This window comes from Sycon ciliatum, chromosome 3, assembly GCF_964019385.1.
Source record: "Sycon ciliatum chromosome 3, ocSycCili1.1, whole genome shotgun sequence".
NCBI classification, from domain to species: domain Eukaryota; kingdom Metazoa; phylum Porifera; class Calcarea; order Leucosolenida; family Sycettidae; genus Sycon; species Sycon ciliatum.
This window is the reverse complement of record NC_088645.1, coordinates 1,672,614-1,688,384: the sequence shown is the minus strand read 5'-3', so window position 1 is coordinate 1,688,384 and position 15,771 is coordinate 1,672,614. Positions and strand designations below refer to the sequence as shown.

At 44.5% G+C, this 15,771-nt stretch overlaps 2 protein-coding genes across 3 annotated transcripts in view; one reads left to right on the top strand and one right to left on the bottom strand.

The window, feature by feature from the left end:
• LOC135811208 (tripartite motif-containing protein 2-like) overlaps window positions 1-8,294 on the top strand; it is a 360,779-nt gene extending 352,485 nt beyond the window's left edge. For both annotated transcript variants that reach the window (XM_065324401.1, XM_065324400.1), the window contains one exon: window positions 7,278-8,294. In XM_065324401.1, coding sequence (XP_065180473.1) covers window positions 7,278-7,418 — 141 coding nt within the window. In that variant the 3' untranslated portion in view covers window positions 7,419-8,294. The remainder of the gene's footprint in view (window positions 1-7,277) is intronic.
• A 1,675-nt stretch (window positions 8,295-9,969) lies between these two features.
• On the bottom strand, window positions 9,970-14,038 carry LOC135812388 (uncharacterized). The gene is made up of 2 exons (XM_065325763.1): window positions 11,369-14,038; window positions 9,970-10,020 (listed from the first exon to the last, which is right to left on the bottom strand). Exons 1-2 carry the CDS (start codon window positions 14,036-14,038, stop codon window positions 9,970-9,972), a joined length of 2,721 nt encoding a protein of 906 aa, XP_065181835.1.
• Window positions 14,039-15,771: the final 1,733 nt, after the last annotated feature.

Here is a 15,771-nt window from a genome sequence, read left to right as displayed (position 1 = left end):
CCCTGTATGGATCCCGATACCATGACCAACGCCTGCACAAATCAGAAGTGAAAACGAAACCGAATGTGACAAGTATGAATTGAGTATCACGCCTCTGAACCTAAAATTGTACTCCTCTGGTTCATATAGCCAACACACACAAGAATAGAAACGGACCAAACCCAGACAATGAGCCAAAGAGATTGGCAAAAAAACACAGATATCATCAGTCCAATGATCGTGTTTGTGCACAATACCTGTCAGGCTGGTCATTGCACGGCTTCTCTTCTGCCACCCAGCGTCAAAGCTCATGGTGACTCCGTTGCCACCACTCAATTTCTTCTCCTCTTCTGCAAACTCAACAGCTTGTCTTTGCCACTTTTTCAATTACGGGGCCTATTTCCCGCTCCTGTCGTTGCAGCTTCTTTCCATGTGGAGGAGGGATGTTCATTGTGGTCAAAAAATGGCAAACATGTGTTGCGCCGATACTGGCATGATCCATGCCTTTAGTGAAAAATACAAGACAGAATGCCAAATAAGCCAACACGCGCGCGCGCGCGCGCACACACACACACACACACACACACACACAATCAATCGCGCACACGCAATCATCCGCGCACACGCATGCACAACCGCGTGAGCGTACACACATCCGTGTGCATGCACACAAACCTGTGTGCTCATGCATACATCCGCGAGCACGCGCACACATACAAACACACAAACATCCGTGTGTAGGCACGCGGACACAAGTATGGAAATACAATATTGATACATGATCGCAATCTCAGCGGTTCAATGCCCCTAACATACACTTACACAAGAACATGGACATATGCACACATACACTAGCGGAGCGTGATGGCATACACGCGCGGGCACACCCTTTGACCACACACACACACACACACACACACACACACACACACACACACACACCCACACACACACACACACACACACACACACACACACACACACAGAGGAACTGGAGCAGTGACCAAACAAATGCATTCCATGTACAAAAATTATAATTACAACTACTGGTATGTTCACTTACCCAAGGCACACTTGGTGTTAACATCGTTACTCCGATTTTGGCCGTTTTTACCAGTGTGAGACTTGGAGGTTTGCAGCTTGCTCACAGCACCACACTTGCTGCACTTTACATGAAAAACGCTAACCAGGCCCTTCTTCTTCTCGCCAGAGCAGTCAATCAGTCGCAGTTCTGTCCTACATGAACTGCAACCCTTGTGTAGGAGCTCTGCCAGCAAACGCAGCTCCACAATGAGTTGTCCAATTAGCAAATTATCGGGCATGGGGAGCTCCACAAAACCAGGATTTTGTGTCACTGTGGGAGCTGCAAGTGGGAACACTTACCGGAGAGTGACCAGCCACTTCAAGCTGCACAGATGGCTCAAGCTGACTGCTACCACTGCTAGTGTGCTGGACTTTGGTGTCCTGACCTACATCGTCTCCAGCCAATTTCCTGCTCTTCTGCGACTTCGCGCCAGCAAAATTCGTCCTGAATTTTTTAAGTTGAGCCGCAACAGCTTTCCGTTTGTAACGGCCAGAAGCCCTTCCCATCGTAGCTCAAAAACCCAAGCAAGCATACGGAGGAAGACGATTCCAGCACAAACACACCTAAAAACAACCCTTGACAAACAGATTCCACAGCAGCTCATTTTCAAATTTCCGCATGGGAGCTAGCCGGGAGCTCAGATCATAGTTTTTGAATCTCGCGGCAAAAAAAATCCGGGTAGATCTACCATTTTACGCTGCGCTGCGCAACTGTTTGGAGCCTCCTTAAGTATTGGTATTGCCCCTGCTACCAGCATAACCATGTTTGCCTCTGTGTCCACCACTGTGCATAAAAATATTGATTTTCTGTGTGCAATGTGAACTCCTTAATTACCAGATTTTGTATCCCTCGATCTATTTCCTTAGCCTATCCTCGATTAACTGCTCCCTAGCCCTCTACATAAAGTTGCCATTTCATTCTTCTTGCAGGAGATCCCCTCGACAGGCCCAAAGCCATTGGAAAATCCTTTTAAAATATTATAAAATACAAAAGATTAATATCAGAAGCCGCACATAACACTCTAGAGCCTTCACTACTCATAGACTTATGTAGCTGTCAATACCCATTTTCAGAATTTTGCCTAAACTGGAAACCCTGAAGAGATCTCTGGATCCGCCATTGTTTGGCTATGATGTAATAAGAAAGTTGTTTTCTCCTACACTAGATCAAACTCGAGTTCCCAACGATTTGTTAACATTTGACTAATTCACAATTGCCATCTAGAACACAGGACAAGTGCATAGAACCTTAGCCTCGGCAAATCTGCACAAACAAACACCAGTCCCTGCTCAATACACAGGGCTTAGGGGAGTTTCCACTCATTAGTTGAGCTTGAGTAGGCTGAAGAAGATTGTTTTTGAGGACTAACGCTTAAATTTATAGCTCTCCTCTGCAATCCAGACCCCCACCAGATACGCTCATTTATAGAAACACTCCATTTCAAGTGCGATAAACACCTCGTGAACGCCAGATAGCAGTGTAAGTCAGTATTGCTCCTGGAAGGTGAGAACAGACGTTGAGGAGTCTCGATCATTCACAACGCTGTCAACTCCAAACCAGCTAGTCTAAAACTTGTACTAGGAATATAAGTAAAAAAACAAGTAGTAGCAACGTCGGCAATTGTAATGCAAGAAAATTGGTTGTAAGCCCAACACAGCCTTGTAACTACATCATTATTAATGTTACTATTCCGTAAAAAGTGACATACATGTCACAGGTTGTACGGGTGCAAAACAAGATTAAATCGTATCCATTTCGAAAGGATCGGGAGAACTTCAAAGTCAAAAAACCAGCCGGGGAAGTAAGCTGCCTGAAAAAAGAGAAAAATGCCGGGCCCACCAGGACTCGAACCCAGGGCCAACTAGCTTGTCATGAGCAAATCTTATTCAAATGAATTTTTGTTGGGAGTTTGCCATTGAATTTTAAGAGGAACTGTCACGTAAAGATTCTTCGCCTTGTCTTGTAATGGTTAAAAACTGTGCTGTATCGAAGGTTGCAGTGCTGCACATGTGACTCTGAAAGGAAAGACAAGGGGAGCTTGTCACCGGCGTCTTTAGCCGATTCATCATTATCACAAGACTTACCTTCGCCTACTAGTAGTTGCAGTTCTTCTTGGCTCGGGCTGTTTTTGTGATCACGGACCGAAAGGTGACATGGTGTTGCTTTCGCCTTTTTTAAACTTAACTGATGGTGCTGTTTTTGCTCATTTTCGTAATGTTCCCCCCACATGAAATGGACCAAGACCTTTCACTTACATGCCAAAAAGATCCTTGTGGAAGAAGTGAAAAAGATGGTAGCTGTTCAAATAACTACGTAGGTACACATGGGTCTCTACCTTTTGGCATTCTCCTTTTGCACAACATACCCATCTTATCCACTCACCCTCACCAGGCAGGCACAGTGGGTTGGTCAAAGACCATGATTGAGATACGAGAGGTACCTGGTTCAAGTCCTGCCTGGGAGCGGTTTTCCAGCCGTGCTGCTACCCACAGTCAACTGGAAACTTGTGGCCAGGCACAAGGGGTACATGGATGCAGCTAATGGGGTCGTTTTCGGCACTTGTGCCAGTGGTTGTGATACTTGCCAACTTGTACTCTTGACCCTTCCTTACTTTTTGGTCCCGTATATCCATAATCGCTCTACTCTAGTTTCTGCCGATCCCGCGTACCCGCGCGCGGTGTTCTCACGCACCGTATTGCGTGGTACGATAATGTTGTACTTTCCTGTGCCGCGTACCCATTTTTGGCTTTCTTCTTCCTTTTTCTGTATTCTCCCTTCGACAAGAAGTGCTTCTCTTCCCTTGGTAGTTAGGAGACGGTTGTCGTTTTTTCTCTCTCAACTTCAGTTTATCCATGTAATTCTGGTGCCCCTGGCTTGCTGTGTCGTGGGGTGTTGGATGTGAGGAATCTTCATGCTTCCCGAAGATTCCCACACACTCACCCCCACCGTTAGGCGCTGCATCTGCCGCTAGGGTTTATCGGGTGTTAGCGGCCGTCGTGAGTTCCCTTCGGGAACGGACACGATAATTAACTTTACTTACTCACCATTAGGCACTGCATCTGCCGCTAGGGTTTACCAGGTGTAAGCGGCCGTCGTGAGTTCCCTTCGGGAACGGACACGATCATTTACTTCTGTTTACCCATGTGTGCAGCTCTGGAGTCCGATTTCACAAAGCATAAGTGCACCGGACCTCGGAACAGCTACAGTGTAGGTCAATTGACCAGCACACGGATTTGACTACGTATTGATGATGAATGTAAAAGTGAAGAACTAGTTTGGCGTGACAGTACACGGTACTTTGAGACAACTGTGGTCACCTTCATTTCAAATCATTAAAACTGTCCCCCAAAGGAAGTAATGGCGTTGACAGTTCCTCCATTCCAAGTTCATAGTGAGATGGTTACTCTAGTATACTAGTATTCGGATAACCTCAATCTGTCGACGCATCCTCTGTGGTCCTTTGTGGACTCGTCAGCGCAGCAAAGGGAAAATGGGGCCGAACCTGATATATGTAGCAATAAAAATATATAATCCAAAGCCAGATTTAAATAAGGCGCAAAAGCACATTACCAGAGTGCTCAAACTGCCACGTCAGTGAGCTGTGCATAACGCAGGCAAACAGCAAAGGCACTATCCCGCACGAAATTGCTCACCTACTACAGTTCTGGACATGGAAACCCAGTGGATTGACCTGGGCCGGCGTCCTCAGTGCGTACAGAACGTTGTGTACTACAGTCATGTTGATCTGATGTGACCAGTGTACTGCAGTGACCAGTGCACTGCAGTGACCAGTGCACTGCAGTGACCAGTGCACTGCAGTGACCAGTGCACTGCAGTGACCAGTGCACTGCAGTGACCAGTGCACTGCAGTGACCAGTGTACTGCAGTGACCAGTGCACTGCAGTGACCAGTGCACTGCAGTGACCAGTGTACTGCAGTGACCAGTGCACTGCAGTGACCAGTGCACTGCAGTGACCAGTGCACTGCAGTGACCAGAGCACATCAACATATACATGTACATGTAATGCATGTGTGTACTGCTTCTCCACGGCTGAATGGCCAGCGCCCTGGGGCCGCTAGACGTGTGACCGGATTTCCATGTCCACCATCGTACGACAGTACAAGAGCAGGAGCAAAACACCGAATTTTACGGTGTGTTGGGCTCACTGGAGTCTAAGCCGCACCCGCCTTTCCAGGTCCACCATCTGTATTTGTATTGCTATCCGCTGTATAAGCCACCCACCCGTCAGATTTCGCATGTTTTGGCAACCTAACTTTAAGATGGTTATCATCATAATACAGACAATGGTTAAAAGGTTGAGAAACATGACCGAAATTTTACAAAATTGTCTACTTTGCCGTTCACTCAGAACTGGCAACATGTACAATAAGAAGCTTTGCACCAGTACAATGATGGTCTGCAGTACATGAAGAGTAGCTGAACAACACCATGCATGCAGTATATTCATAGAGTGCTGTAGCGCTGGTAGTATTTCCTAGCATTCACAGTCTTAGCCGCAGGGGTGATTTTGCAGTTTTGTATGCATTTCAAAGTGCGGAAAACCCCAGAAATTCCTGTACTCTGCGGGCAGAATTGTTTTGCCCGTAGGCTTGTTTTTTGTTTGTTTGTGGTGGGTCTGATCTACTCACCTCCCACCGCTTAGGAGCTGCATCTGCGCCTTGATCCAAGAGGGTGATGGCGTTCCTGCGGATGCGGAAAACTGGGCCTTTGGCCGAGTCTCACACGAACCGTGAAGTTTTTGTTTTTTTGTTTTTTTGTTTTTTTGTTTTACATGAGAATTTTCAACCCGGGTTGAAAGTCTGTACAAGGGAACAAATAAGTGGGTGCTCACATCAAGACGGTTGACTCTCGTCAAATACTGATATGCCGCCAAAAGTCCACTTCTAGAGTCCTATTATAGTCACGTGAAAGCATCCGCGCACAATGTTCCTGTGCAGTGCTGTTCAAACTTGGCGCGAGATACGCACAGAAGTACGGTAGTAAGATTTCTCGATGTCAACCCTCCCCGGGCCTGAGGGGAGGGTTGATATCCACCCCGTTTGAAATTTCAACCCGGATCAAGCGCAATGCTGCATATTAACGCTTCAGTCAATCTGTGTTCAGGGTGAGATGAAACTTGACCCTGGCTGAAACGCCTCATGTCAACACAGCCTAGTGGACTCGCCAGTGCAGCACAGACAAACGAGGCCAAACCGTATACTTTGGTATATAAAGTTTGTATTTTTAGGCCTGCAAGAAAATAAAGGATTGCTCAAACATACACACACACACACACACACACACACGCACACACACACACGCACACACACACACACACACATACGGTCTCTGAACTGCAATAAAGAAAATAAAAAAATCGGCCCTTGGCATTATCAAGATTGACTTTGAAATTGAAAGAAAGTTTACTAATAAAATCTGTCTCATTGTGTGTATACTGTATTTACCAGTGTACATGTATAAGCCGCACTTACAACGCTCAAAATACACTCAAAAATGTGGGTTGCGGCTTATACTCCGATGATTGGTAATAATACTAGGGTTGATGTTTGTATTTTGTGGAAAACAATTTGGGCAGCGACTTATACTTCACTGTGACCTATACTCTGGAACATACGGTATGTGTGTGTGTGTGTGTGTGTGTGTGTGTGTGTGTATGTGTGTGTGTGTGTGTGTGTGTGTGTGTGTGTGTGTGTGTGAGTGTGTGTGTGTGTGTGTGCATGAGTTCAAGTGAGTGCATGGTGCGTGTTTTTATGTGTGTGTGTGTGTGTACCTGTGCGGGGGGGGGGGCGTGTTCGCGTTCTCGTGTGCCACACCCGATTCTGCTCGTGACTTGAACACTGTTGGTCCCTTCGGTACCTTCTATCATCTCTGGATGGGTATATTCTATTCTATTGTAATGTATGTGTACTTCAGAAGTATATGACTGTGTATGTATGTGGTGGGTGTTTGTGTGGGCGTGTGTGTATGTGTGTGTGTGTGTGTGTGTGTGGTGGGTGTTTGTGTGTATGTGTGTGTGTGTGTGTGTATGTGTGTGTGTGTGTGTGTGTGTGGTGGGTGTTTGTGTGGAAATGCATGTGGTGGGTGAATGTGTGTATGCCGGTATGTGTGTGTGTGTGCGTGTGTGTGTGTGTGTGTGTGTGTGTGTTGTGTTTATGCCGGTATGTGCGTGTTGCCTATGTCATACCCTGTTAGGTGTTCACTTCTGACACATTCTCTCACGTGGCTACCTTCGGTTCAAGGAGTTGTCTTCCTCATCCGCAGGGCATTGCAGTATCACCCAGTGGTACTGTGTATGTCAGTAACTGGGTAAAGCACTGTATCACAATGTTCTAACTTTTGTCCTGGAGCATCTTGTTTCTTGTTCTACACGAATGTTTCTCACTGCTGTGAAACATGAACAGGACCAGTATTAGTAGTTTTGTTTGCTCAGGCTTTACTATAGTATTTCATTATTTTTTGTGTGACACAACGAGTATGCATAACCTTGCCAGTAACTAACATGTATTGTGCAGGCCAACAGTAGATCCAGCCAAGTCCTCACCGACTGGACTTAAGATGATGAACGTACATGTAAGAACATTGCCAATTACTGTTTATCATACTTGCATGATTGAATGTGTGCTTGCGTATGTGTGTATGTGCTTGTGTGTGTGTGTGTGTGTGTGTGTGTGTGTGCATTTGTTTGTGTGTGTGTGTGTGTATGTGTGTATGTATGTATGTATGTGTGTGTGTGTGTGTTTGTGTGTGTGTTTGTTTATGCGTGTGTGCATGTGTATGCATGCATTTGCTGATGAACTCCTGCACTGAGTTGTATATATACATTGTACTTGGATCACTCTCATTGTTACAATCCTATTCTCGATGTGCAGAGGATGATTCTATTGATTGTGTTAGCTGGGTGCTCTTTTTCCTTTCTCTGAAAATCTATTGCATTTCAGCAAAATGTCTCGCTATGAGGTGTCGCAATACATCATTCAGTTTTTATGTCACTTTTGGATACAATGTAGAACATTCAGAATGTCTGAGGTGCTGTTTTTTTTCTATCATGTTTTGTGGTGCTTTGTGTTAGTATCTTTATTTTAGAAATGTTTCAAAACGTTTTTTTATAACTGCTGCTGCATACCCTTGTTTGATCTGAAGAGATGGAGTATTGTTAGTTGTCTGATGATTGCCTATGGAGTATGGCCATGAAACGCTTAGTTATAACGATGATGTGTGGTGCTCTGTGGTACTGTGTACATGATCAATCTGAGCTACTGCCGTGGATATAGAAATCCAGTCGAATGATTGGGGTTGACTGGGGTTGACTGGGGTTGACTGGGGTTGAATGATGTTGACTGGGGTTGACTGGGTTTGACTGGGGTTGACTGGGGTTGACTGGGGTTGACTGGGGTTGACTGGAGTTGACTGGAGTTGACTGGGGTTGACTGGGGCCGGCGCCCTCAGCCAGTACAGAACGTAACATTGTTGCATGCAGTGCACCTTGATCCGGTCATGCGACCAGCAGCGCATTACATGTTCGCGTGTGCTGCTAACCAACGGCTGGATGGCCAGCACCCTGGGGCCGCTAGGCGTGCGACTGGATTTCCATATCCATGATAGTATTCGCAAAAATATTACAGCCGTGTGAATGGCAGTTAGAGTATTCGCAACAATATTACAGCCGTGTGAATGGCACTTAGAGTAATAGCAACAATGCTACAGCCGTGTGAATGGCACTTAGAGTGATAGGAACAATGCTACAGCCGTGTGAATGACACTTAGAGTAATAGCAACAATGCTACAGCCGTGTGAATGGCACTTAGGGTAATAGCAGCAATGCTACAGCCTTGTGAATGGCTCTTAGAGTAAAAGTAAAAGCAACAATATTACAGCCGTGTGAATGGCACTTACTAGTTAGAGTAATAGCAACAATTCTACAGCCGTGCTATTAGAGTAATAGCAACAATGTTACAGCCGTGTGAATGGCACTCAGAGTAATAGCGACAATGCTACAGCCGTGTGAATGGCACTTAGAGTAATAGCAACAATGCTACAGCCGTGTGAATGGCACTTAGAGTAATAGCAACAATACTACAAGTAGTATAGGGGGAGGGGGTTCTGGCTCACCTTCCAGGTGAGCCAAAATCGACTTTCTCGATCGGCCCTTCGGGCCTCCCTCCCAAGTCTCCCCCCTCCTCCTATACTACTATACTAAAGGATAGACTCCCAAAGTACTAATATTACAACTCCAAGTACTAATTTTACACCTCCAAGTACTAATTTTACAACTCCAACCACTGATCCCATGTTGGCTCAACCCAGTTCCAGAAAAGTGAGTCAACTTGCTGTCTCCGAGAAAATCGGAAGTGAGCCAACTTGAGCTTTTTCACTTACCCCATCTTGGCTCACTTTGAGGACTGATGTGGGGCCGGTTTCTGAGCCAACTTCGGGTGGTTCAGCTTTGGATGATGATCCTAATTATTCTGTATTAGAGGAACGGTTGCCATAGGTATAACCAACGATTCTACACAAACTTTCCAAGATGACAAGCAAGAAACCAACCCCGTTTGACACAGCTGCTATTCTCACTGACTCCATTGATTGTCGAATTACAATCAAGGATGGGAATAAATGTGGATCACTGACAATCAATGATAAGGAACAATACATCAAATTCACTGATGAGACAAATATCATGAATGTTGTGAAGAAAGGACAAGAGGACTCTCTGAAATTTTCTTCGGACAGTGACATTTGTAAATCCATCCGTTGTATCGAGAAGCAGATAGAATCCGAAGGAAATGCGGTTAGAAGCAGAATTAACACAGCAAAATGTGAGCACCCAATCCTGTTTATCCAAATTTCTCCTGATTGTGCTATCTTTGATGAGGACAACAAACCATCAAAAACCAACAAGATCAAGCAAGGTGACACCGTCAATGGTATCGTTCACCTGAAGTGGGTTTACAAAGACAAGACCGATGACACTCTCAGTCTCAAACTTGTTGTTGTTGCTATAAAGCATTTCCAGAAAGAAGAAGTGAAATTCTCAGCAAATGATTTGTAAAAAATAGTCAAACAATCCACAAAAAGCAAAAAAGCAAAAAATATTTTTTTTAGAAGTGAAATCATGGATGCCTGGTTTGATGACGACTACTCCACAAACAAAGAAGAAGAAGAAGTGATGGATACATGGATAGATGATGAACACTCTACCAGGAAAGATAAGATGATAGCGGACTACATTGACTATAGAAACCAGGAATGATTTCCTACAGATATAGAATTGAGGATTTTGGAAAATGAAGTAACTCCAGAGGATCTTGAGGTGTATGAGATGAAGAAAAATGATCTGTATGATACCACATCTTTCTTCGAAGAAATAGAAAAATCCAAAACCAGAACAGGAATCGAAACAAGGTTGGAGATAACCCTGAACAAGGTTGGTTTACCAAAATATCTTAGCAAAACCCCATTCAACAATCTTGTTGATGAAATTCAGCGGATCAAGGTAGTAGCAAATAAGGAGAAAAAAGTCAAAGTGAGTTATCCATTCCTACTTTCGAAACTCATTGATGATGAAGATGATGTGATCAAGATCAAACCATTCATTCCAAAGTGTAAAAAGTCACAACAAAGACTTGATGCCATATGGGAGAACTATAGAGAATCGAAAGTGTAAGAAAAGTAAAAAAAATGTCTTTCTTTCTTTTTCCTTTTTTTCTTTCTCATGATCACTGGACAAACTGCTTCATCATATCCGGAGCATAACTCATGAATGAAATGCTGCTATGAAACCCCTCCTCAGCTAGATATCTTGGTATTTCATGGTGTCCGAACGCTAACGTACTACATCCATCTTCTGTGATGTATCGTTTTGTGTCCAATGGTGATAAGGCTATCTCATTAACCGTTTCTCCGAAAATAACGTGTCTATGACTCCGGAGTGTTGTCATTTCTCGATGGAACACGGATTGATCCAAGAGACAATTTCGGAAATCATCATGTGTGATAGTTTTCTTGAGCACTGCTGTTTTCACCCCCTTTGCTCTTTTTCCACTTTCCTCACCAGAGTAACTGTACATCTTGGAACGAAGTCCTACAAACTCAGTGATCAGTTTTCCACCGAGTTCATCTTTGAACAAGCCAACAACTTTCTTGTTTTTCTCAGAATATAACGGATGTGATTGATCATAATTGCTTGTATCATACTTCTCAAGAAACTCACTCATGTCATCAAACAGATTATCAGTAAAGAAATGAAGAACCAAGCTGTCTGTATCGGTGTACAAGAGTCTCACATCAGAGCCATACATCACTTTCAGGTGATTGTAGTAAAAGTCATACATGAGTGCCTTTGAGAGATCCAAAATCGACATCCCAACATATATGGGCTTGTTGAGGACGACCTTTGTCCTGTTACTTTGTACCCCGACCAGGTCATCATTGAAGATCACATGGCGGTTGTACGTTGGTTTGGCAACAAGCTGTTTGATTTTTTTCTCCTCACGACTTCTCAGCAATTTTATGTTGACTCTCCTCCGAACGTTCTCCATAGTTTTCCCGAACACCGCATTGTTCATCAGTTTATAGAAATCCTTAGAGAAATCATCCTTTGCCTTCTTCCGGATGTCTGTATTCTTCTCGATGTAGTTTCTCATCCACGGTGTCTGAGTAAATTTCAGAGCACGATGAATTTTGACACAACGTAGTCCGAGCTGAGTGTAGAGTTTCAAGTTTCGGTAATGGAGAACGTACTTTGTCTTGTCCCTCAAGTTTGGTACAAGTTTGAGAGCATCTACTCCGGAAGAATTGAGTTTATCAACAAGCTCCTGCTGGTATGGAGAAAGCATGTCTTCATTGACGGAAAGACGTTCCGGTGCAACGGGATAATCGTTGTGCTTCTCATGAAGTTCGTGTGGATAATCCAGATCACACTCGACGATATACCCCGATGAGGAATCATCTTGAGTATTCAGTATCTTATTCAGGAGTTTCTCTGATGGTTTCTCCCACCGAAAATCAGACACTGGGAGATGCTGTGACATTGCCCAACCATAGAGATTGTTGGCATCGAGATACTGGATAAATGACGATGGCTGATCAGCATCATATTTCTCCTGATAGTGATTATTAGCAGCAGCATATCGTTGTGAGACCATCGACACACCGCCTCTCATTCCTGATTCTACAAACAAGTGCTGATCATAGTCTGTTAGTAATTCCAAAGACACACCTGAGTACATCAACAGAGCATCCCAGGCAAATCCAGGCAGAGTGTAGTAATTTGCTGGATCCAGCTGATACGTTCTGACAGCTTCTACTCTGAAATTCTCAAAGATGTCAGCCAAGAGAAACACGTCGGTCTTGAGATACAAGTCGTGATAATCACCAAGAGTCTGACAGTCGAATTTCATCCACATTGTCTCAGCATGTTTGTAGTCATCGTCACTCACCCCCTCATCAGACAGTGAAGAATAGAACTTACTCTGTGCTGGTAGCTGAGTCTCATCGAACCTGGAGAAGCTGTTCATGTACTCATAGGGGTATACTCCTTTCCTCATCAACAGCTGATGGTTTGACAACGTCTTGGTGTGAGTGAATGACTCATCTGGTGTCGTTTTCACCAGTCTATCAAGTGAGGCATTGAGAAACTGACAGCTGTCGATGAACCGGAACTGTCTCCATGTGAATGAGATGAATTTCTCCATGTTGTTGGGAATGACTGATATCTCACCCACAGTTTTACTCTTACACACACCATCCTTATCCGTGTATGTGACGGTCTCAACATCTGTCTTTCCGATTGCTCCGATGAGATGATGACTCTCATAGCCTTTCAGGTTGTGAAAAACCACAGGGATGTGCTGCTTGTATGGAGAAATTCTCAGTTTGATGTTACAGTCATTGGGTGCGGCACCGCGGAAATCACCAGTGATGTGGTCGTGATCACGGACTCTGTCATCACCAAGTTTCTTTTTACAAATCCAACAGTCTTCTGTCTCTCTGAACAATTCTTCTTGTTCCTTAGTGAGATCCATCGGTGCTGGATTATTGAGTGCTGATTGGATTTTCTTCTCCTCAGCTTTGAGTTTATCAAAGAATACATCCATGGCATCAGCACCCCGGTAGAAACACTGACTTGTCATCACTTCGTCAGAACGCACCACGACATAACCAAAACCACAAGGAACATGCTGTGAATCCCGGCTGGTTTGTTGGCTTTTCACTCCATCAATTTTCTTGATCTTGAACTTCAGTGTTGATAGATTTCCATAGTCATCCGGTTCTGGTAGTACCATGTGTGCTGATAATCCAGTGACATTATCACAATACTCCTGATGATTGCTCAGGGATTTCTCTGTGTTGTGTGGTCGGAGATATCTTGTACAGAAGAATTTCCTGGCTTTATGCTTTGACTGATCGTAGCACAATCTACTGAAATCTTTGATCCAAAAGTAGTGATTCTGATCTTCTTTTTGGTATAGTAGAAGATTGATCACTTTCTCACCTCTTTTCTTTGTCAGCAGTAGTGGATAGATCACGTTATCCTCATACCCAAAGACATTGATAGCTAGGTTGTTTTGCTTCTCGACTTTGGAAATCTGACTCAGTGGTGTTGGAAAATCGATTCCGAACAGATCAAGTTTGTTGCTATAGTCTGTATACTGAGTTACCCTGTCACTATTCTTCTTTGCTGGATACAGAGCTGAGAGCAGTGCCCACATCAGACATTTATCATCCCTATTCTTGACATTGATGATTGCCTTCTTTTTCTTGAGCTCGTTCGGTAAATCAATGTAGGATTTACCTTTCATTGGCTGATATGCTGCTACATCAACGTAAAATCTGGTGATGTGATTGATGTGCCAGTTTGATCCATTCTGTATCCACTTATCGATATTTCTATGAATTTGTGAGTGTGACGTTCGAATACCGTCATCAATCTCATGGGATGTTGTGACTGTCATTGGTCCACTCCTGAAGTATGGTGTGTCTGTGGTTGTTATGTCATCTCATTTCTCCATTTCTACTTGTAATGTCAGACTGACTTTCACACCTTTGAGATTTTCCAGTTCTTTCTGTATCAATGTTCTCAGCGGGATGTTGATACTATCAAAGAATATAATACAGATCTGGATGATTCTCTTTCGGTTCATAGATGAACGATTTCAGAATCCCTTTGGGTACTGACTTTGAGACTGTGAACGGTGGTGTGACAATCGGTTTCCTCTTCTTCTTCCGAATCTGTTTCCGAATCTGTTGCTTGAGAAGTTCCCGTTTCTTTATTTGCTCTAATTTTTTGTGAATCCACCGCAGTTGTTTCTCAGTCTTGAGTTTCTTCCCATCGGCTGTTACGCATGCATTGAACGCGGCCAGAATCCTCTGGGCACGAGGCCGCAGGTGACCTGCTGAGAATGCATTGAGGACCACTTGACATGTTTGAAATTTGTCCTTGACAGCCTCATTGTTTTAGGGAAGTATCTCACGAGTTGCCGTCGTGTTAGGGGCCACGAGTATTGTTTCAGGCCGATTACTACGAAGGTTTTGGTGTTTTACACTCACGTGCAGCTTGTTCTCTCAAAAGAAATTGTCGAAGTCGAAATAGTTGTCCGTGCCGGATCGTTCTTCTTCTTCTTGTGCTTCACTGTGTGGATGTCATCGATGGTCTCCAGCGACTTCTGGCAGCTATGAGTGTGGGTGCCTCTTTTTTGTAAACTTCAGTTCTTGTTGGAGTACGAAGGTAAGGTCTTTATGTTGTGTGAGGAGTCGTCCTCGTAGCTTTACGCTTCTTTACGATTGTTTTTTTCAGGCCAGTTTGTAATTGCCTGTCTAAAAATATAAAATACCAAAAACAATCCTGCACTTTGTCTAGATAATTTGGTGTCACCACGTACTATTGTGGCTGACATCATCAAGCAGTCAGTCTTGAAGTGCGATTTCTACGAGGCGCCGCTAATAGGCTGCCCAGTGCAGGTGAGGCTTTGCGACCTAAAGAGCCACGTTGAGAATTGTTCTCACAACCCAAGCACCCCATCCACTCCTATTCAGAGAGTAGTGTCTGAATCCTCCACCATTGGTGATGTTCTAGGCGCTTCCCACTCAATGCTCTCTGGGAAAGTGTTTGATGCCCTGACTAAACGTGTTGTCGAGAGCAGTGCAGAGGGTGACAGACTTGAGGTCCGTGGAGGTGGTGGCCCTCCTGCTGTTTGGACCCGCACCCCGGTTACAAGGGTGTTTTCCACCGATTGCAGTGGTCGTACTTCACGGAGACGGTCATCCATGACGTCCTCCTTTACACATTGCAGGAGAAAGTGTTTAGTGATCTCTGTTCTGCACCCGCACATGTCATCTCCAAGAGAGCAGAGGCTAGTGCAGAAGGTGCGAGTGCAGGACAGAGAGATCGAGTGACGTGTTTGGTGCAAGCTGCTACTGTTCTTAAGGACCGCTATGTTTCATTATTTTCTAAATTTGCAGCTTGGCATGTAGGATTGTCCACCAGTGTAAGTCCGAATGTTAACTCACTCTCACAACTGCGTGCCAATATTTCTGCTTTTCTTGCAGCTTGCCGGCAGGAAGTTGTCTCGCGTGGTCGTGGCAACGTCACACCAAAGCTTCACCTTCTTGAGGCCCATGCAGTCAGCTGCTTGGAAAATTTCCAAATGGGGATGGGGCTACTGAATGAGCAGGGGGCAGAGTCCAT

What these genes read in the sequence shown, in the direction of transcription:
- LOC135812388 (XM_065325763.1), bottom strand. Translation starts at nt 14,038, where the DNA reads ATGACAGTCACAACATCCCATGAGATTGATGACGGTATTCGAACGTCA. An exon ending in AAGTGATGTATGGCTCTGAT is followed by an intron (nt 10,021 to 11,368) that starts GTGAGACTCTTG and finishes AACCCACTTCAG; the next exon opens with GTGAACGATACCATTGACGG.